The sequence below is a fragment of the Ascidiella aspersa genome, chromosome 8, assembly GCF_963924565.1.
Source record: "Ascidiella aspersa chromosome 8, kaAscAspe10.2, whole genome shotgun sequence".
NCBI lineage: Eukaryota > Metazoa > Chordata > Ascidiacea > Phlebobranchia > Ascidiidae > Ascidiella > Ascidiella aspersa.
In genome coordinates, this window is record NC_139454.1 from 3,136,399 (window position 1) to 3,160,246 (window position 23,848).

At 38.5% G+C, this 23,848-nt stretch overlaps 1 protein-coding gene across 1 annotated transcript; it reads left to right on the forward strand.

Annotated features, from left to right (window-relative positions):
* The first annotated feature begins 527 nt into the window (after positions 1 to 527).
* LOC146135172 (putative RNA-binding protein 46) lies at positions 528 to 23,588 on the forward strand. Its single transcript, XM_083394954.1, has 5 exons — positions 528 to 803; positions 15,131 to 16,205; positions 18,911 to 19,576; positions 20,047 to 20,193; positions 22,346 to 23,588. The coding sequence occupies exons 1-5, from the start codon at positions 631 to 633 to the stop codon at positions 22,499 to 22,501; spliced, it is 2,217 nt and encodes a 738-aa protein (XP_083251080.1). The 5' UTR covers positions 528 to 630; the 3' UTR covers positions 22,502 to 23,588.
* The last annotated feature ends 260 nt before the right edge of the window (positions 23,589 to 23,848 follow it).

The following is a 23,848-nucleotide window of genomic DNA, read 5'->3' on the forward strand; positions in this document are numbered from 1 at the left end:
ACTGAGTGTTCAAAATGAACGGCTTATGTTGATTACAAGGTCTTTTAATAACATGTTAGCTGTTTCGCTAAACAACACTGTGTTTTTCTTTTGATTTTTCAATCTCCTTGCGATTTTTGGAAGCGCAAAATAGGCAAAAAATGCGGAGGATATTTGGTAAAACGGAGCAAAATGCGTTGAACACACACAAAATATATGTATATATATATATATATATATATATAAATATCGTAAGTTCGAACTTAATCGCAGGCTAGACGAAGGCATCCATTATTCAACCACAAATGGAACACAACTAAAATTCCTAACACTATGTTTATGGTAGCTCCTTTGCTAAACAACAAAACTCCCTGCCTTTCTTAAAACGTAAAGTATAGTCATTTTTAAATGCGGTGCGAAAATTTGGAAAAGGGAGTCAATAAATATGTGTATAAAAGATTTTGAGAAGATATTTTCCATTGTGCAATCACAAGCCAAACAGCAATAAACAAAAAGTTTAACACAGCATGTATTCGGTGCAGAAACCTTATAGGGAAGCGCTTAGCCGGGCACACATATAGCGCAAACATTACAAAACAGTAGAAAAATTAAGAAAAAAATCTGCTTGTGGAAATCACTCGGAAATGCCATATGGAAGTCCTGACTTCAAGCTGTACGTCCCAAAAGCGTAAACTGGACTGGCGGCAGGAACCCGGAGCCAATGGAACCTTCCAGGCCATTCAGGGCGCCGAAACGCCCGGCCAGCACCCGGAAAGACCACCTGCTCAAAAGGTGCCTTGTCTGCGCGATGCAGATAAGATAGGGTAAGTCGTCTGACACGTGTTGTTCTTTCTCGTAGCTCGTATGTGGAGCTTTGAACGGCGCGGAGAAGCCGTAATTGCGAAGTGGCTTCTTTTAACGACCGGGCGCTTGGCTAATGACGGAAAAACGAGGTTTTGACGTTCTTTTCATTCCCACAATTGCTCCCCGTCGGGCCCTAGGACCACTTGAAACGTAAATTACCTGGGTTCTTTGCGCGTCGCAATTTGACAGATACAGCCGCACATAAATCGGACAACACGCTTTTAAGACAATTCTCGGTTGTTTCTTGTGCTGAATCATGTATTAATAGCGATCTACCTTTTAAACGCTACACATCACCATTTAGCACTGTGTTTTTTTACGGATTTTTAAGAGTTGTGGATTTTTAAAGTGTTATGTAAGACGATTGACAACGCTCAACTCCCTCTCAAAGTTATATGTGTTTGTTTGGTTCTATGGCCCCTTACAAATACCTTCAACACTATAACCGCATACTCAACAAAAAACTCTGATTAGTTTATTAATTTTTGTACGACTTGCAAGTTTTAAGGCTATATTTGAAGGCGAGCAAACACTTAAAAGAAAAACCTAAATATCATTACATTAAAAATTGATAAATAAAAATATTGTTAACTAGGAATTTGGTGCGAAGCTTACTGTTACACTCTTTGACGAATAGCTAATAATGAGGCCTTTTGCCCCCCCTTCCCTTAGAAGACCCCTTTGGGGGCATTTTCTGGTTCTAGAAAAACACAAAAAACGCATAAAAATTGTTTACTTGAGCAACTGTACATGCATTGCACCCGAAGATTTTGCGAGTCAATCGTAGCTCATAATTACTTTATATGGTTTGTGGCCATTGCTTCAGGTATCAAATAACCCGTCTAGAAAGTCCTAAAAATGTCACTATGGTTTGAGAAAACCGATCTTCGCGTGGTAATTGTTTACTTCGTAGCAATTGTAAATGCATTATACCTGAGCGTACAGCTTTAATGCGCAGCCTAACGTTTGTGTACCATTTCGTTGTCTTATCTGCGACCACTGAAACGATGCAACATCATGGAAGCCCTAATAGAGAGCTTTTCTCCGACATAAGCATTAAGTTGTGTAAACCTTACAAGCTTCGAAAAGCTAAAGTTAATACGGGACAATTTAATAGTTGTACAATCATTTTGCATGTTTTATAACTGTAGGTAGTTGTGTATTACGTTATGCACATATGTATAGGGTTTGGCGATTTGAAACGGTTTCTTGGCCATTGGTATTTCAGAAGAAACAAGGCTGTAATTATTTTTTTTTTTGAGTTCTGCACCATTAATGACGATAATTAAAAGTAAACTGTTGCTCCAGCCATAGTAATATAGACAAGAAAAAAAAGCTCCCCTGGTAATAATACCATACCAGAGGAGCTGTTTTTTTTATTTATATTAATAGTTGCACATTTACTCTACATGCTTAATAACCGTAAGCAGGTGTGTAATACGAGTAGTTTGCTTTAGAAGCCGTTGAATACTCGGAACACTTTTCCATAATGTGTTCATATCTGTTTCGCTTTATAAAGGCATTAGTAAGAGGAATGCTGCTCAGGTTACAAATGTATTGGGCAACGCTAAAGCAGTGGGGTGATTTTTATAAAAATACCCCACCCCTCAAGATATACCTCAGAAAGGTTGCCAAATCTTTTGTGACGTTACATGACGCAAGAAGGATGCTTTGACGTAACACTAACAGTAAGCAATTCCACAGTCGATTTCCGAATTGGACTTACAAGGTTTCTATGGCATAACTTTGAAAAGGAAAATTAGTTTATAGAACAGCACAGCGGGCCTGTTTCAATGATCTGTACACATCTGTCCAGCAAGGAGTTTCCAAAGCTTTGCAAAGGCGTACAGATTCGAGATAGTTTCCGGGTATGGGCGAATAAGGCTATATACTGGCAGCGCGATGCCTTTATAGCTTCGGCCTATATCCTATAGTATCTATACATCGCTTCTCTTTTGAAACTTAAGACGCGTCGCACATGTTATAGAACAGGAAGCGGGTTATCCCTGCTGGTTACAGGCTTAAGTTAGATTTATAAGCACGCCAGCTTTACTAGATGTACCCATGGTAGGCTTTTATCATTTGGGACTTTGTAAACGTTTTTTGTTTTTTATTTGACTTACTAGTTTTCTTTAACTAACAACGCAAATTGATATACACCGGGTTGGGTTTTGTAGCATATTGGTTATGGGCTGTAGACGTAGATCAAACAACAAAGTCCATACACAAGTCAAGTAGGTTGCATTTTGCGAACGCTTCGAACAAAACATTATTCATTTTCAACAAATATTATTATTTATTCGAAACGTTCACAAAATGCCACTTACTTCTGCAATGGATATAGTTGCGCAAATATGACGTAAATGTATTGCGTGTTGATTTAGTCATCGCTGGACACCGTATGAACAATATCCACTTGTTGCATTTCACACATAGGATATCTGTTGCTTTCTCCTTAGTTGCTACAATAAACCTTATGCTGGAGGGTAATGGCTGGAGGTTTTAGTTAGACATTCCCGGTAAAATTGCTTGTTTATTCTTTAAAAATCGAAACACTTAATAGTCCAGAATATAGCACACGCGTTTTACAAGCGTCCCGATGTACACGTTTTGTGAGTCTTGTGACATCTTAAACTGATTGCAAAGCACATCGATGCTTTTTTGTTCTCAAAACCGTGAACAATTTTACGCGATTTGGGGGTGGTTAGCCTATTTAAAGTAAGAGAATCAAGATAAATGTAAATTTCCAAGCCAAGCCTGTCACACTAAATGGTTGAACAACAGGAATGGCGGTAAAAGTCTTAGGAAGCAATAAACGACAAGACATCCACTCACAAAATCCTTCCTTTTAGAGTATAACGATTTCCGTATCCGAACTGTAATCTCACGACATGGCTTGTAGGTTTAACTCAGCACATCTAGGTCAAAATCTGCCCAAGCAAGCCTGGGAACGGCAATAACTTGTAATTTTGGCCGCTACAAATTGCCTTGCCACCATTAGGTCAGTTAATATCGCCAATTTGAAAGGTCAGGGCACTTTTTCAAACAGCTCTCGCGTTTTTTATGATTCCGCTACCGTTAACATGGCCTTCTAAAGCAGAGGTTCCCATTTTTACCCGTTTTTCGTAAGTTTGATGCTACAATTTGCTATTGTTGAGAAATAGACGAATGTTAGGTGGGAAAATCATCTTGTTATGCAAGAGTTTGTCTTTACAATCCAAAAATTTAAACATTGCATTTACCAATCTATGTTTTCACTGCGAATATTCAGTTAAGGCAAAAGTTAAAAAGCAAAAATACAAATATTACGTTTAAAAACAAATATTACGTAAACAGTATTCGTGATACCGAACTTCGAACACTAATTTCAAAAAATTTTAATTATCATACCAAAGCAAAATTCGTCGTTGTGATACAAATGTTTCAAATATTCAACTTTGTGATAGAAAAATTGATTGTTTTGCTATTGAAAAAAATCGAATATTAGCTGCGAAAGTTTGTAATGTAATGCAAAAAGAGGTAAAAGGCTGCCTGACTGCTTTTTAAACGGGCCATTTGCAGCCGGTTGGTGTCGTATTCACAGCAACTGACCCGAATCGACAGCAATTTGCCATTTTCAGTGACGCGCGTGTCATCGGAAATTCGACGAAAAGGCGGCGCGTGTTTACAGTTTGATTCGCCGATATCAGATTTCACGTTTCAAGGGCCCAAGTCTCGCTCGTGCGCTTCTAGGTTGAGGTGAACTTTCCCTGTGGGAGAGAGTGGAACACAAAGTGCCCTGGCGTGTAGTAGAAACATCCGCCTCCTGCGAGATTCGAATGCGTTTTATTGTGGTACCAAGCAAATGCTTTCAACTGTTAACGCTGGAATTCCGACTACCTCGCTTTGCTGTGACGCTATTTTGGGGATGTTATAAGGCAGTATACTTACTTCAAAACCAGTATACTTAGAATCAGTGCATTTAAAATGAATAAACAGATACTCAAAACGTTTAAAATGCTACCTACTTCTGTATGGGTTGTGATATTCTTACTACGTCTGAAAAAAGTTAGTTTCACAACGCGGCGATCGGCATTTCGTTCTCAATATATTTAAAATGAATAAACAGATACTCAAAATGTTTAAAATGCTACCTACTTCTGTATTGGCTTTATTCTTACTACGTTCTAAGGCAGTGTTTCAAAACACGCGACCCCAAAAACTAAAGCATATACGTATAACAGCGAATCTTTGGCGATCGAAATTTCGTCACCCAACTTTTTGTAAGCCAACAAAACATTAGATATTGACATAGGCCTAAATAAGTTTGTTTTATTAGAGGAGAAGTGTCTTTGTATTGAATATTGCTTCCGAAATATTCTTAAATTTGGAGAAAATCTTTCTCAAAACCAATCTCAATAAATCTAACCATATGAACTACTGCAGTCGTTTTAATCCAGGTCAAACGGCCACCCAATTTTTTTGTCGAGACCCATGGGTTAAGGAACACTGTTTCAAGCCTCATATACGGTTCCTGAACAGATTCCTTTAAATTTCAGAACCCAACAGATTTCTGAGAGATGTGAAAATCGATTTCTTTAGACGCGTTTCTATTATGACACCGTAAACCTTTGGGAATATAACCTACGTGCAAAAGCTACAAATCCATACCTCCGTGTCTCAATGTAGTTTTGCTTTTAACAGGACCTTTGAAAAGTCAATGGTACATTAAACGTTACAATAATAACAGTAATAAAAACAGCTCCTCTGGTAAATAAAAATTATATATAATTACCGTTTATTGATTAATATTTTTCCTTCTAACAACAGTTTATATAAATATTAAAATACTTTATTCTCAATGTCTTGTTAAATAAATCTTTCCATGTAACATTACTTGCTAATTTTTTTAATGTTTTTACCCTTTATTGGTTTAAATATAATGTACATTATTTTACATGGCATGACACATATGAACATACTAAATTTCACCTCAAAAATAACGAATTTAGCGTCAAGAAATTAAAATGCCAGAAAAAAGTGATTCAAACTGACCCTCATATATAACACTGTTCCACTAACAGCGCCAAAAATAGAATAAAAAAAATCAACTTTAAAGTTGCCCAAAAACAGCCAAGTGATTTCATTCAGTCGAAGCAAGGGCGCTGACAGGTCTACAAACAATAAACTGTAGCCATTCCGCCACACACAGCAAGCTTCATCAGGCCTAGCATTTACAACAGGGGAGGGAGGGGAGAAGTGTTGACAGGTTGTGCACATCGCAGTTCAAAAACACGTTACGACTCGCTTGTTTTTGCATTCGCTGTTCACACACGTCGTTTTAGGGAAAGCGTTAACAGATTCGGATTAAAACTGCGTTAAAACATGCTTTTTTTAACGAAAAGTTTTGAAATGTCGTTGATTCCTCGTTTAAGCGTTGAAGTCAACCTTGCCTGGCGCTAAACCACAACATAACATTCTGTAAAAGCTTCGCCCTAAAAGGCCTACAGCAGATAAAAGACGTAATTTTACGTCGGTCGGTAGGTGATTGAAAGCTCTGTCAAGGGTAAAATTATAAAAGAATCGACACCGCGGTCCGCTGGGAAAAATTTTATGACTACACTATCTTAAAGTCCATGTTTGAAAGCCTTTTTTATATCCCAAAATTTCTTCATGTTAAATTAGGACTGATATTCAACACAATGTAGTTGTATAGGTTCTCGTCCGATACTAGGGTAGAATTGCTCCTGGACCAGTATATAACGTAATGTCGGAATTTCAACAATCCAAGTTTAACCCGGCAATTTATATTTTAAGAAATATTTTTGTAATGGTAGATGAATCATGACTCAATAAATTGAACGGGACTCTTTTTATTTTGTCTTTACTCAGAAATCAGGAATAAAGGGAATAATATCGTTTTGTGCATTTATTTAATTAAACAAAATATGGTCATCGGGACAAAATACAAGGATCGGACATTTAGATTGCACCTCAATGGACCATATTATCTTTAAACAACTGAACTTAAAATGTGTCTCGCGAGCTGAAATGTTTACCCATTCCTCTAAAAGCCCCCGTAGAAATGTGATACCCCTATTGCATGGTGGTCGATGGGCGGACTACCCCCAAATCGCCCCAAATCCTGACAAATAACTCGCTGTCATTTCGTCTTCGCTTTATGTACAAGAGCATTAAACCGACTACAAATAGGCTCTGTTCTGTTTGATTTGGCTTACGACAAACGACTGAGAAATATTTGAGTTGAAATTGATGGGCTGAGGTTTAACCCGAATTATTATAGGGTCACGTTTGTTCTTTTTTTGCTTGGATATCGAATTTTACCAAGGCGGCATAAAATACAAGGTTGCCACACAATTATAAGAAAAAAATTAAAAAACATAGGGTTTTTCATGGACTTTTTAATGCGCTAATCATTTCAAAGACATTTAAAGATTTAAAGACTTTGTGGCTTCAAATCTGTAAAATTTTAACTAGGATAATATAATTGGACATTGCTGTATTTGTCTAATTAAATAACTATTTTGTTGGTCATGTAATTTTATTACGACGACAAAGAGCCTCACTACGCCACAAAAAAGATTTAAGTTCACGTAAAGCGCAATTTGTACAACTTGAAAAACTGTAAAAAACTATGGGCATTGTAACTTAGTGATACCAAGGCGGCCAAATTGATTTTTTAACTGCTGTCAAACATTATTAATATTGAGTCACAAGTGTTGTTTGTCTAACTCAAAAGCAAGGCGATCTTTCAACATTATTTTTAATTCAAAATGGGTGACTTTTAAAAAAGTTATATTGTTTTAGACTGACTAGCTGTTATTCACAGTTCTTACTTTGCCAAAAGAAAACAAAGTTTTGTAATATTGTTAATTTTGATACCACCGCAACCATGTTTCTAGCATACAATTTTTCAACTTTTTCTGTTATACGGTTTACCAAGTTCAATCTCTATACATTGCCACATACTCGTGTCCAAAGTTGTAAAATTCTTGCGTATTGAAGTAGCGTAACGAATTCAACCAGAGTGTATTCGCGCCCTTTAACCCGAAAGCGTAATTTCGAAAACAGTCAACATCAGTCTGTGTTCGGGCGCAAAGATGTTGCGTTACGCAAGTTAAAAACAAAAAGAAGATCGCGTGAATTCAAGGCAACGAAGCATATGTTCGACGTACAACTCCCAAAACAACCTTGTATAGTCGAATGTTTGGACACCGCATATATATACTTGTATGTTTGTGTACTGCTGGATACCGTTAATAGTGCCAGTAGACCAATGCAGCTAGATTTTAACACACTAGTTATTATATTTAAAACACACTAGTTATTATACCGTAAAAGCAAGACTGTTTAAGGGTATAGTGTTTAAGGTTGTTTATATGGTTAGGTTCCTAAACATTTTGGACTTTGAGAGATGGTTTGTCATCATTAGATAATTCTATTTTTTGACCGTTTGAAAATGTATATTTCTAGGTTTTCGCGCTATTTAGGACTTTTTGGCAACAAAATTAGTATAATGAAGCGGATATGTAAACTATAACCAACAGGGGAAGATGCTTAAATTCATTGTTTTACATTAAGTTAAATGGTATTATAACCGCTGGATTAAACAAATACCGGTTTGTAACGCTTATAAGTCCTGTTTAACAAAGAAAAACTGGTTATTGTGCCATGTAGGCCATGTAGGCCATGTAAAACGTCCCAATAAGCCCTTTAGCCTAAAAACTACTGAAACGGTCGCAAGGGTGTTTTTTCACTTTGCCGAACTTCGAGAAACTGTGCCTTGACGCAAGGCGGGGGTATATTCGAATCTTACCCGTCCTTCGCCCCTTACGCTTCTGTTTGTTTCTTAGCTTGGCCGCTGAAAGAGTTCCGCTGGGGCCATTGTTACGACACAAAGGTCTCACGCGGCGCCGGCGAAATGTTCAATGCGCGCGCGTGTTTGAATATGTTTTGACAGAAAGGCGAAATCGCATAGGCGAAGCTTAAACTGCAAACACGCCCAATAATAGGCTTCCCAGCACCCTACCTTAATCCCATTGGGCACAGCCCTAGAGATTGAGCCTACTAGGTGTTGTACAACAACGAACTAAAACAGCAAGGCTTGTATTGAGAATTGCCCGGTGTGTTATGGGTGTGTTTTTGTTGTGATGTGATGTAATTACCAGAAAGCAATAACCTGTCGCATGGGTTAGGGCAGAATATAGAGAATTCGCCTTTAGAGGTAAAAATAATAAAAGGAAAATGAAATTTTGAGCAAGCAAAATATAATCGGCGAAATAACTTTGTTTAATTTTTTGATCGCTTAAATGTCTTTTTTTTTGAGATTTTCATTAAGCTTTAAATGTTTTCCACTAACATCTGAGTTTAGAATCAAGAATTGGCTTTTTTTTTAAAAGTAGGAAATGTGAAACTTAAATTAAACAATAGAAAAATCAAAGTTAACATAAACTTTTTTTTTTGTAAAACAAACCCACCTAAGGTTTTAGAAAGCAGAATTGTTTTTTTCGTAAATAAAGAGTTGAATCGAAAGACGAAGGCGCCAAAAAGTAGATATTAGACAGAATTATTTTATTGAACTAACGATTCTAGTTAATAATAATTAATTTGCCTATTTCAAGTAAATAATGTGAAAGTAAATTTTTGTAAGTAAAATGTACAAGTACAAATGAATGTCACAGCAAAGAAAGGATTTCGCCTAGATTTGTTTATTTGAATTTGTTTTTAGTTCAGCTAGGAGGGATTTGGCAATTGGCGGTCCGTGCAAAGATAATAGCAAGGCAAAAGCTCGGTCTATAGAGTTCAAGACAAACGTTGAATGACAAAAAGTTTGCGGCCGTATAACACAATACACAACGGTTCAAGCGCTGTCTGGTCAAAAGAAAAAACGACAAAGGGGCAATGTTTTGATGCGCCAGAAATATCGTAGGGCTTTTCTCTTTCAGTTGTTTTTTTTCTCTTTCAATCGTTTATTATTCGAAGATCTTCGGCCTTATTTTATTACACCCTAGATTTGGAGACTCTAGTAATTTTTAAATATTTAGTAATCAGCGCCATCCTGTTTTTTTGCGATCTCTATTTAAGCTAAAGTTTATTTGTTTTGTTTAACAGAATTTTACGCAAACTGCAGCAAAGCTTATTAGAAATATATTTGAAGGATAGGAAATGTATTTTTAACCAGGCAATTTAATTAAAAATGGTTTGTAACATCAGGATAAAAATCGATTTTTTTTGTTAAAATATTAAGTAGAAAACAACGATTAGTAAGAATTGCGTTCCACCTTTGGTAAGAAAGGTTTGAATTGATTTCACACACATTAACTGATGATACAAAATAAGTTCGTTACGCACTTGTATCATCATCAGTTAATGCGACCGAAATACATTCAAACCTCACTAAAAAGGTTGAATGCAATTGTGTGTTATTATGTGAGGCGTGAATAGCTTCCTGTCACATTAACTGAAGATAAATACAATTTCGTATCAAAACGTCTTTATCAAAAAGCTGTAGATCTATTTTTCTCTGACATTCACTTTTAAGCTACATTACAGACCTGTGCATAATGTACCTAAATAATGCCTAGTTTTGACAAATGCAAATACGCGAGACGTGCTTTGTAGGTAATTACCCTGAACGGGGTAATTTTGCGTGATTAAAGGGTGATTTAGACATTTTTTTTTCTGTTTGGTTTTCTGTAACATTAGCCAACCTATTTTCATGGTGGGGATATTTAAATTTAGTTTGTTTTTTTTTTTAAAAAAAGGGGTAATAAAACTAAGTTTTTTTAGGAAGGAAAATATTAAGCAGTTTGAGAAATACGATTGGTGTGAGAACAAAAAAACTTAAAAAATGAAATATTTTTACAATAGTTTTTGGGAGGTTAGCTAAAAAGATAAAAAAGGTTAACTGAAAAGTCAAAAAGGTGATGTTGGTTAAATTTTTAAAAAGAAGTTTACTAAAACGTCAAAAAGACTTTTTTTTTCTGTAAAAAAATAAATTAAATCGAAAACATTTCGCGAGCATGCTTATCAATTAAACTTATCAAACGCTAGTGAGTCGACAGCAATAAAGAAGGGCTAAATACAACGATCAATGCACTATTCTAACCCAGGAAAGTTACAGAGCAGAGCAAGCCACAGAACACCGGAGAATCGTCACGTCGCTAAAAGTGCACTGACTCAGGTGCCCGGTTCCGCTGCGCGTGTGTGCCTCAGCTTATGCGCGCGTGTTCTCGTGCGTGCGTGTGCGTGTGCAGGTCATTTCCTCCTGTTGCAAAAGTGCCTTGGAAGAGGTGCGAAGTTGTGCAGATAGCTGTGGGAGGTTCTGGGTTATGTGAGAACGTTTTCAAAAGCTTAGATCAGTGTTTCTCAGCCATTCGATTCGACCCAAAAATAAGATCGTCGTTTGATTTGGTTGGGTCGCCTTCTGCTGTAGTTTTATATGGTTAGATTTATGGAAGTGGCTTTTTAACCGGATCGGTCTTTTACGCTTGCACCCATTCGTGATTATGCAATGGTTAAGCTTCGCATTTGGGTGGTGGTAGTATACAGTGTTTTTTTAAGTTGATTCGGGGGACTGTTTTTGGGGGACCGAAAATGTCTCCAGCGGTTTCCCAAATTTTGGACTTGCAACTTTTTGGTCTTTAAATGAAACACTTGCGGTCTCTTAAAACTACTTAGTGGTCAAAACTGGTATACAATACCACGATTCTTGCATAATTTTAATGTTTTATCCCGAAATGGAACAAAATTACTTTGTTAGCCGGTTAAATAGCCTCAGGAAGTGACTATTGGCTATTTGCCCGGATCGCTCTTTTACGCTTGCACCTGTTAGTGGTTATATAGCGATTTCAACTACTTTGCTGTCTGGGTGAATAGCCTTTTTCTAAATTTAATGGATTGGTACTTAAAGGTAAAAAGTCAGAAATGGTTAAAAAGAGTCTTTGACAAGTAAAGCTATTCGGCCATGTATGTTATACTAAGGATAAAAAACGACATTTAAAACAATATCAAAGCCTTGAATATTTAAAGCGGTTTTGTAATTTCTACTTCAAAATGCATCGTTAAAACACAGCATCTGGCCTCTTTCGAAGTGGCCATGTCAAAAAGCCTATATACTCCCGTCTGGGATTTTCCACCAAGCAAAATGCTGTAGCTGTATGAAAGCTGTAAGTCTATCTCAACACACAAGAAAAGGGGCATTTTAGATTGAGATTTGACCAATGTTGAGATACGAAGCAATATTTCCTTCAAAGCCTGTATTTTTTTACGGCGTGAATGAGGAAACTGCGACAGATTTGTGGGTGGGAGTGTGGCTTCAATATGAGCGCCTGAACCCCGGTGGCTCAGGTTGAATAAACCCGAATACAGCATCTTACGATAATAATACATTGGCACAAGGTTGTATTAAGATAACGGTCGTTGAGTGCCAATAAAATACCCGGTTTATTTTTCATATAGCAGCCAAGCTTTCTTTTGCATTTTGATGATCGGTTATTTGGTTTAAATAGGCTTTCTATTTAACTGTGGTCAACAACAATAGCTTGACTTTTAACAAGTTCAAATATTACAAAAAATATAGCAGGGAAAATGGATGAACTCAGCATTAATTAAAGTAATTCGTCCTGCGGATTTTATTCGAATGTGATAAAATTGCGACATACGAACTGGTTGTTTTTCGCACGAATACTTATTGTAAAGTCTTAAATAGAAGCTTGTTGAAACTGGAATTATATTGCGACGCAAAAAAGGCAAATACAGGATCGAAACATAACGCTTTGTAGTTTTCGAGCTTAATAATTGAATAACCCCCTAAAATGCCATGTGCCAAATTCTGTTCCAATAAAAACAAAATCATTTGTACACGCACACAACCCGAAAGCATCATCTTAACATCTTGACGACTCTTGTTTGTGTTTTAGTCCCATTAAGATGCCAAATCTCTATAGAGTGTTCGCTTCCTTTAGCAGACTGAAAAGAGAGGAAACGGCTCATTGCTGGTTTGCTCTAAAGTGAATAACAGCAGGTTGGCGCCCGTTTATCGATGTATTGCTTCCCCCACACGCGCTTCTTAACTATACAGCGAATAAACAAGCCTGTTTATATCACTTTCGTGATGTGACTTGTGACTAGGGATGTCCCATATTATCTAATCGGAGTCGATACCCGATGCCAAGTTGTAGTATCGCTACTAGTCCGATACTAGGGTGATATCAGTGTCGATTCGATAGCAAAATTATTTTATGCCATTTCGAGTCATATTTTGCGGACCAATATAGAGTTTTTTTTTGTTTTTTTTGCAGTTGTAGTTTTGCGTTTTTTGGACAGTTTTGCGTTTTCTTTGGATGTTTTTGCGCATGTTAAAGTGTTTTCGCGTTTGTTCGGATGTTGGCGCACAGGTTCGGATATTTTCGCGGATGTTCGGCTGTTTTCGCACACGTTCGGATGTTTTCGCGTTTACTCCTGCGATGTGATGAAAAGCGAAACGACGCACGAATTCCACAAAACTCCCAGCGTTTGAAGGTTTCTTGTCTCACTGACACATGGCATCAACGCACTTGCAATAACGAACCTGACTTAACAGCGTGTCTTATAAAAATATCTAATAAAAAATCCTTTTTAATAAAAAAAAAAAGAAAATGTATGAACAACAATTTTGTGCACGTTTTACAAAATAAATACAACAGTTGCTTTACACTAATTTTACAAGAGTTTTTTTTCAATATTGAGTAGTTTATTATGAGTTTCCCATTCGTATTTAGCTACAGTTGATAACTAAAAACCTGGAATTCGTCCTCGGGTTCTTTAATTGGGGTCCGTTGACCCCTTGGGTACAGGAGCTAGTTTTAGGAGGTCCATGAAAGCCTTTTTGAAGTGTTAGTGTGTAAGCCTAATTGAAATCTTGGAGAAAATTGTAATGAATTTAGAACTAACTTCAGTTTCACATTTGTTGGACCGAAAGCAGCAGGTTTCTTAAGTCTGCCTGTTGACGACAATTTATGACGTCATCACACAAATGTCCATTGCGACTTTGGTCCACGCTTACAAAACAATTGTCCGCCTTATAAAAAATTTAAGAAACACTGAAGTAGACAAAGCCTCGTTTACTTTAAGTTCAGTGGCAAAACGCTCGCCTAATTGCGCGTTATAAGGGTTCAACCTTCAGACAGACAAGGCGTCTATCTTTCCTTGTAGAAGGCGAACTCTCGCTGCGAAAATATTTCAAGTCTAATCCCTGCGAGCAATTTGGGCGAACCGCAGCTTAAGTGAAGTGAGCCTCTGCACAGAAAACAACCCCCAACAGTCGTTGGCCCACGCAACGAGAAAACAGCCAGCGCCTGTAGTGAGATTAATACAAGGAAGTAGATGCAGCAATACAGACGAGGAAAATCTCTCTCCGGTAGGGAGATTTTTTAGCTAAGGAAAGGAGTTAACTGGTAGAAAGGGTATTTTGTAGCCCGGGAGCAATTGGATTTTTCTATGTAAATTCTGACATTTTTTACATAAATGTTTATGTTTTGATGTAAATACATTTATGTTAAAGGTTTTCATGCAATGTTCTTTGGGTAATATTGGTCATCGCTGTAATAGGCAGCCTGTAGATAAAATGTCAACCTTAAACATTTGCTCAGAGCTGAGGGTGAAGTATGCTCACTTTAATTTATTTCACTTGATTTGTTAGGTGTTGTTCTTTAACGACATTTGCCTTTTTTCGCAGCGTGTACAATCTATAAAATATGTATTTTAAAAATGTGATCGCGCTTCTTAAACCGGCTTAGTTGTGAAGTTTACACTCATCAGGTATATATTAAAAAGCATTGGATCACAGATTTCCGTGTTGCGTTAATGAAAACAACAGAGATACACTTGTTTAGTTCATAAGTGCGCAACTTTTTTATTGTGATGTTTTATTGTTTTCGCAGCTTGAAGATTCAATAAAGAATGCGTGAAAACTGAAAATCGTTTTCAAAATACTTAAGTGTGATTTACACATTGAGTATATACACGACATATTACAAGATAACCGATTGTCTTGATTTTACAAAATCATTGTGTGCAAAAAAAGAGATAAGAAACGTTCAAAATGCTACCAGTATGGGTTTTAATATTCTTACTACATCTTACCACAACCTCCGACCGTTTTGCTTAAAAGTTTTTTGTCAGCCACTATGGAGAAAAGAGATGTTGAAAATGAATAAAGAGTATTTCAAAACGTTCAAAATGCTACCTATACTTCAGTATGGCCTTTGATATTCTTCATAAGTCTAAATTAATTTTCTCTTTGCAGAATGACAGCCGACGAAGTAGCATCAGAAGTGGGCGTCCCCGTCGAGGGAGCGGAACCGCAGGCCAACCAGGGACAGCAGGCCGAGACCCCCCTGGTCACCACCCCGGCCCTCCTAGCCCTGATGAACCGCACCGGGTACGCGATCACCCAGGAAAACGGACAGCGCAAATACGGGGGTCCCCCTCCTGGCTGGGACAATAAGCCGGCGCCGAGGGGCACCGAGATCTTCGTGGGGAAAATCCCCAGGGACGTTTTCGAGGACGAGTTGGTTCCGGTATTCGAGACGGCCGGACGAATCTACGAACTGAGACTCATGATGGACTTTGATGGTAAAAACCGCGGCTATGCGTTTGTAATGTTCACGACCAAAGCTGAAGCGAAGGGAGCCGTTAAGAAGCTGAACAACTATGAGATTCGCAAGGGAAGGCTGCTAGGAGTTTGCTACAGCGTCGACAACTGCCGCCTTTTCGTCGGTGGCATCCCAAAGTCAAAGAAGAAGGAGGACATTTTCGCCGAGATGACGAAAGTCACAGAGGGGGTGGTCGACGTCATCGTGTACCCTAGCGCTTCGGATAAATCAAAGAACAGGGGGTTCGCGTTCGTGGAGTACGACAGCCATCGAGCCGCTGCCATGGCAAGGAGGAAGCTCATCCCTGGTAGAATCCAGCTCTGGGGTCATCCCATCGCCGTGGACTGGGCGGAGCCGGAGCAGGAGGTGGATCAGGACATCATGGACCAGGTCAAGGTGCTCTACGTGCGCAACTTGATGCTGGACACGACGGAAGATCGCCTTCAGGAGGTCTTCAGTCAGTTTGCTCCGGGATGCGTTGAAAGAGTTAAGAAGATAAGAGACTACGCCTTTGTGCATTTCTCCTCGCGTGAAAAATGCATCGAGGCCATGAGCAAGATAAACGGAACCAGGATTGATGACGCAGAGGTCGAAGTGACCCTGGCTAAGCCGGTCGACAAGACCGACTGGAACCGGATGGCCAAGGTCGGAGCCAAGGTGCTTTCCCAGACCGGAGCCGAGGCACAAAGCCCAACGGCCGTTGCCGCTGCCGCTGCTGCTGCTGCGGTAAGTTTGTCGGAGGTTGGAATGTTTTAATTATAAAAGTTTTAAGGCAGCGTTTCTTATTCTGTGTGCCACGGGCAAACGCAAAACATATTCCAAAAAAATGGACATATATATTTTGAGCATTTTTTTTTATTATTTTATTTCGGCTTAGCAGTGTTTTTTTATTTCGGCTTAGCAGTGGTGACTTTATTGAAAGTTTTTAACCTAACCACGATTCAAGGTGTTGATGCTTGATTTAAATTAATTTAACTTTGTTTCTCTGTACGGTTAGTTGGGGGACTACTATAACATAAAAGTACTAAATCATTAAGTGAACTATATATAATACCCAGTTTTTCTTTAGTCTTGGTATATTCATCAAAGTATTTTATCAAAATCTCCTAAATAAGGTTTGAATCTGACAGAGGTGAGAGACAAACACGAAATGTAAACACATTGTTTCGCTCTAGTATTAATAAAGCTTTGTGTTTGCCAAGCGAAATTATACGCTGCCAAAAGTTGCCAGTTAAGACGTATTTCGACGATGCTAACACGTTTACGTTCGAGCAAACAAAGGGCAATTTTCAGTTGCCTTGGAAAGTAAAGTTTGCTGCGCGTCTTAACTTACTTCAAGACAGATTAACTTGACATGTAAATGGCTCCCTGTGGATATATCTTATCGAGTTTAAATAAGATCCCACTTTTTTCTTAGGGTAACCTGCTTTTTTTTATGGGAGGGCGGTATACAATGAAAGACAAATACAATTAATATCTAACAAACCTGGGCCCATATATTAAACTTACCCATAACCAACATAACAAACAGAAAGTAAAAAGATGAACACTGAACGCGTTAACTGTTAACCAGAGCATTTTCATTTTGCTGTTATTAGCTCACGTGTCACATGGCATAGAAACTAGATGGTGAAGATTACATTTCGTCGAACCGGCCATCGCGAATGTCTATATCAATCGAGTTTCGATCGATTTCATTTCGACAATACAATATGCCGTTTCATTGCGCACAATGGCCTACACACACTATTAAAATGAAAACCTACAACGTTTTTGTATGGTGTCTATTGAAGCTAAACGTTTTGCAAAAAAAAATCGAAATCGAGTCTTTCCTTTACTAAATTGTAAAATGGAGAAATAAATATATTTAGTCATCATCATAAAAAACGACCAAAGGTATAAAACACAATCGTCCAATATAAAACGTTTAATTTTTGCTGCTTTTTATTAAGGAATTAGAGATAATGTAAATTTAACATTGTCGGGTATTTTATTATACGTATTAAGAATATCAAAGTAGGTAGCATTTTAAACGTTCGTAATATATGTTTATTAACGTACCGGTACACGAACTACGTCTACTAAAACCTCCAACCATTATGTTCCAAAGTCTATTTATTGAGTATGATAAAATAACATGATTTATAGCAGCCCACTGGTATACTAGACATTGTAAATATACCTTCTAACAAACCACCAATGAAAAAACTAAATCACTGACAAAATATACAGTAACCGCAACCCCGTCAAGATTGATTTTGTTTTTCTACCCAATAAAGCTAAAATGAACAACTAAAATAACAAAAAAAAAAACAGTTAACCTCCTTATGGTCAATTATCATTGTCCGATAATATATCCCAAACATGGTAAACACTTTACAGGGCTGATTTATGAATCGATATAACTATTATTAACTGCTTCTTAGTCTTGTCTACACTGCTTGAAAAATCAATCCACTTCGAGGCAATTCAAAATCGATACATCACGTGCGCCACGAAATGCGGCTTCCTTTATGAATAATTATACAAATATTCAGCAAGCAACAGTACAAAGAGACGAAAACGAGGCCAATTTATGTGGAAAATTTCACCATGAATATTTGACGTTCCCTCTATTTTTTTTCAAATAAAAAACATTAATAAGGAAAAAGATTTGAACTTATTTTGTGGCCTAAAATTAACTTGACTTTTAAATAGAGGAATCAAGTGGCACTATATAAAGACAAATTGTATTGAGTTATCGGCAAGCTTTCGCACAACCGTGCTTCATCAGGACAAAGTATCTGATTCCTCTATTTAGAATTAGACTAACACGGCCATATACAAAGATTGACTTAACTAAAGTCTTATGACGGGTTTCGTTAAAATATAATTCGGTTAAAAAGATAAGCCAGAAAACGCAAAATGCAGAAAGAAGGAGATCTGGGTATTTTTCAGTGTCCTCGACTTTTACTTCGCAAAATACAAATCCTCTTCAGTAGAAAAAGAGTGGCCGAAACAAATGATAAAATATTCATTCTTTTATTTGCATACGTTTCGGCGAGTGCCTTGTCATATTCAGTGCGGTAAAATGAGGTTGAGATAAACGCGAATCATTATATAGACGCTCGCACTTGCCGAAATGCAAATAAAAGAATGAATCTTTTATCATTTATTTGGGCCACACTTTTCTACTGAAGATTATGAACAAATCCGTGTTTAGTGTTCCTTCACAAATCCTCTTAAAATAGTACTTTGCGTTTCTTAAAGAGTCTCTGTCAGGGGGTCACTCCCTATAAAGGATTAAGAACCACTGTCTTTCTTATAAAAGTACTTCATAAACAAAAATAGCTGAACGGCTAATTTAATATGCAAGAGCTGGTCAATGGCTAAAACTCTGCTTCTGCACACCCAACAAAATACAACCTTAACCTTTAAACTGCTATTTTCAGGTTCAAACTCCAGCCGTGGTTCACCAGAACGGTATGATCGTTTACCCAGCTGGGGTGTACGGCGGCGAGATGGGTTACCAGCAGCTGGGGCAGTACAGCCTCGCCTCAGGGTCCCGCCCCATCCGCGGGGGCTCGATTCGTACGGATCGCGGAGGCCGGGGCGCCAGCGGGGTCCGAACCAACAACCCTAGGAACAGCTACTTGGGCTACAGCGCGGGCAAGGCGACGTATGGACGCTACTACTCCAAAAACAACCTGGACCGCGTTGGCTTGGTGGACATGAACGGAATGGAGATTATACCGCCGCCTGGTTTACTTAACGGACAGGCCGCTATGCCCACTATTAACGACGGTTTGGCGGCTATTTATAAGGGTGCAGCCGGTATACCGACCCTAGCCCAAGCGGGACAGCCCCTAAACCCCTACGCGCCGGCCCAAGTGACCCCTAGCGGGGTGCCCAACCTCCCAGGGGCCCAGGTTCTGCAGACGGTGCTTCCCCAGGCCCTTCCCGAGGCCGTGCTGGAAGAGATATGCCAGCGACAGATGTGGGGAAGTCCCACTTACCAGCTACTGGCCACCGCCACCCCTGACAGTCGCCAGCTTTATCTCTACAAGGTCTCGATACCGGCCATTGCGAACCTCTTTCCGCAGCAGCCCTTCTTTCAAGTAAGTTTTTGTGTTTTTTGTTTTGCTACAGTTGGACTAACCCTGAAGAATCCTATATATAGACTGAAGAGACTATAGGATTAAAGGTACAATCAAACCTAGGGGCCACTCTAAAATAGCATTTGGTCCAGCTCCAGAGCCACAAAATACTCATTTAATGTAGTAGGAATTTATCAAAGCCTATATAGAAGCAGATAACATTTTGGACGTTTCGAATAACTTTTGTTGTATTCACTTTTTAACACCAATGTTAAAAATTAATGAGCTGTTCGAAAACGTTCAAAATACAAACTACTTCTATACGAACGTTGCTATTCCCACTACGTCTAACTGAAACCGCAGGCGCCAACCATTATGTTCCAAAAAACTATTAAATGGCTTTCTCCTAAGAGTATTTGGATCCCCTATTAATACTGCGCTCCTGGTCAGTTTTTGTACGTAAAAATAACGCACCTCTTATTTGCTTGCAGCCCAACAAATTATGTGTAACTGTGGAAGAAGCAAAGTCCTACGCAGCCGAATATGTCTTATCTCAACTGGCCCTACAAGCCGATGGGTCCCCGGCCGTTGTTCCCATGCCAACTACAGTCCTGGCGCCTCCTGCCCAAGCATATCAGGTACAGATCTTTTGGGTTAAACCATAATGCTAAATTCAGGCTGAAAATCTCAAACAAATAATGGCAAAACTGTCCATTTGGCGGCGTGTTTTGCGGTGCGGTACAACTGCACCAAATTCGGGATTCAGTTGTAGGGATCTTGGCTGCCTAATATCCTTCAATATATATTGTCTGAATGTTTTGAGTTGTAATTATAACCCTAAATTCAGGCTAAAATCGCAAAACACGGTCCCGGTCAAGTCTATCAGGTACGTTGGGCGATATTATAAAGTAGCGAATAATTTAAACGCTCGAATTACGCATATACACTTATTAGTGATTACACATTGAGTTTGGATTTTTATCCAAGCATGTCAGGTAAAGTTGGCGTTGTTAATAGGGAAGTCCGATAGTATCGGTTCGGAGCCGATACTTGATTCCAAGTCTTGGTATCGGTGCTCGTCCGATACAAGATTAGTATCGCTGTCGGTCCAATACCAAATTAATTTTTTTATTTTCCCATGTTTTGCAACAAAGTGCAACGATTTCTACCTTACAAGGTAAATCGCCTTTGCTAAAAAAAAATGTGTGCAAACACAAAAACGTTGTTTTTAATGGTAGTTCAGATATAACAGCATTTTGCCGGTTTGGGGAAATATGTCAATTTTAAGTGGGTTGCAGGTTTACTAATATATGTGTGTACTGTCGCTATGTGCAACTATTAATATATCAAAACTTTATCTAGTGAAATATAGAAGGAAACTTGTTTATCATGAAGACTTGTCAACTGAACACAACATAATACATTGATATAAAAAATATAATCACCACTGTCTATAAATTGTTTAGGAAATTGCTTTTAGCATTACGTCAACTTTAACCTTGTGCTAGTTTCCGGGTTCGTTCAACGCTGAAAGCCTTGTTAAAAGGAAAACGGCGTTTGCAAGCAGCGCGTAAAAAATGCGTGGTAGCCGTAAAATTGGTTTAATGGGAAGGGTAGCGCGCCTGCTGGTACAGGAATGCAGCGCACAGATCACAGCAGCAAAAAAACATGTTGTTTAGCTCGAACGACCTTGCCTAAAGAACTGCTGCCTTGTTTGCTTGCTGCAGAACAACCACTTATAAAGGCCGGTCGAACACGTCAAAGAAATTAAAAAAACGAACGTCACAAGATAATAATCGCCCTTTGCACCCCTTTGTACCGGGAATGCGCAAACTGCCTTTATCTGTAACTTTATTTGAGCTGTTTTTTAGTGTCAGGTGTTCTGACATCACATGCAACGGGCGATTCGCAAATAATTAACCTGCAATTGTGCGCGCACAGTACAGGACTATGCCGAAATCCTGCCAAATATGGCCTTGCATATGCTGGGGGCGTAATGTGTGTGCTGCAGGATTAGCCAGGTTGACTTAGCGATGCCTAATGGTCCACGCCGCCTGTCAAGGGGCAAACAAATTGCAATTCTATGAGCGCGATAGCGTTGTTTTGCAGCGCAAACAACCTGCCTGCACATAATGAAAAAACTCTGTTGAATCGTGATTTTTGCAGTGTGGTACAATTGCAGCAAAGTTCGGTTTTAATTTTAGGGATCTTGGCTGCCAAATATCCTTTCAATCAATATTTTTTCCAAATCACGCAGTTCATCTTTGGGGGCGAAACCTTAATGCTAAATTCGGGCTGAAAATCTCAAGCACATAATGGCAACTGCCTATTTGATGGCGCGTTTTGTGGTATGGTACAACTGCAGCTAATTAGGGACTCAGATTTAGGGATTTTGGCTGCCTAATATTCTTCAATATATATAGCCGGAATCACCCTGGTGATCTTTTGAGTTGTAATTATAACCCTAAAATCAGGCTAAAAATCACAAAACACGTCAATTTGTGCATAATGGCAAAACTGGTTGGTTATAGCATTTGTGGCGAGTGTGTGACAATTCATATTAGGTATTCAGTTTGAAACGTTTCTTTTAAAAAACATTTTTGGCTAAAATTCCATAAAATAGTATTTGGCAAAATCATGTTAAATTAAGGATAAATTTACCGCAGTTGCCTTTCCAGCTTTGGAAATCAAACTCTAGTCTTTGTATAACACCGGTTGCAGTTGTGTAGTAAAAACAAAGCAAAATATTAGAGTATAAGCAAACTAATTACCTTGTTTTGTTGTTTTTAGTTCGCACAGCCAGCTCCTATACAGCTCCGTTCAAGTCCAACTTCGGTTGCTACGCCACAGCATACAGCTTACGTGCCAGTCACTACTCCTTCTCCAACTATTCCCATGTCCTTCGTCGATTCCATGGGCCAGCCCATTGCAGTAATGTACCAGTGAGAATGCCACTGCTGAAAACAACACTCCTTTGCACCAAGCTAGGACCTCTTAGTTGGCATTATTCAACTTACAATTCTAATTGTGACGTCACAAGTGCGCTGAGTGTCAGGCTACAGGCAGCAGTCGTTTTCAGGTCTTGGTAATAAATGGCCGCGAACTCCGCTGAAAAATTGTGTCGAGTGTTTTTGCGTTTTAGAAGCTGTGCGTTTTTGTTTTTTGTCAAGGTGTGATATAGCTTTTACGTGTTCGATTCTGACAGAGCATTATAAAGTGAAGACGCTGTTTTTTGGTCTCTTGACGTTGTACTTGTTTTTGTCGTGCCTGCTTTTGGCATTAAGAGGCCTGCATGTAAACCAACTCTCACCTTGGTATGAATGTTATGCTGTTTTGTATCACTTTTTTGCGTTTTTCGGGGGGAAAGTATGCTCGTTTGACGCACTTTTTTGAAAAAAAAAATTTTTTTTTCCTTATTTCTTTTAATTTTGCCACGCGATAATTTTTTACTCACAGTATGAATCGGTTTTCTGTAGTAGAAATATCTCCGAAAGATAATTGTCGCGTTTTTTGTGCCTTTCATTTTATTGCTTTTATTCCGTATGCTTTCTTTGTACTGTCTCTGTGCTAAAATGTGCAGTTTGCTGTTTTTAAGTGCCTAAAAATCGTTTAAACGCTGTCAAAAAACTGTTCGCGGGTCGAATTTGGCAAAAGCTATTTGTTGTTACTGTATTTCCCCTCACATTTAAGTAATACCACGCAAAGAAGCGTGTCAACTTTAAAGTGGTATTTTGTTGCATTATCATATGACTCTACTAAGGTAAATTTCACAATTTAATCAACAAATGTGGGTACATTTTACAGACTGCCCAGAACTTAAGTTTGGCCAAAAATGAACTAAAAATTGTGCTTCTAAAAAACGCATATTTTTGAATATATACCATTCGCGAAGCACGTTTTTTTATCAGGACATCGCAGTATCTCATCCACATATTCACACAGCCATCATCCACACTCGCACGCTTCTTATCAATTTATCCTTCTGTCGTTTATAGCCCCATATGTTGGCGTTATAGACCTGAGTTCAATACATGTAGTGCAATGCGTGACATAATTGTGCTTTGTCATATGTTTATTGGAGTGCAAAGTATTGCAGAATCAGTATTTAAGTCATTAAACGATACGTTAGCGACATCTAGCGACTAGAAAAAGGCTTAACATCCTAATTTTTTCAACAGTCTATAATATTTAAGGTCAGTATCCATAACTTCTGATATAAGTCGATTAGGACTACGTGAAGACTTTTCATGCCTTATGTGGAGTTGAAAACAATAATAGGCTACTTACCGGACC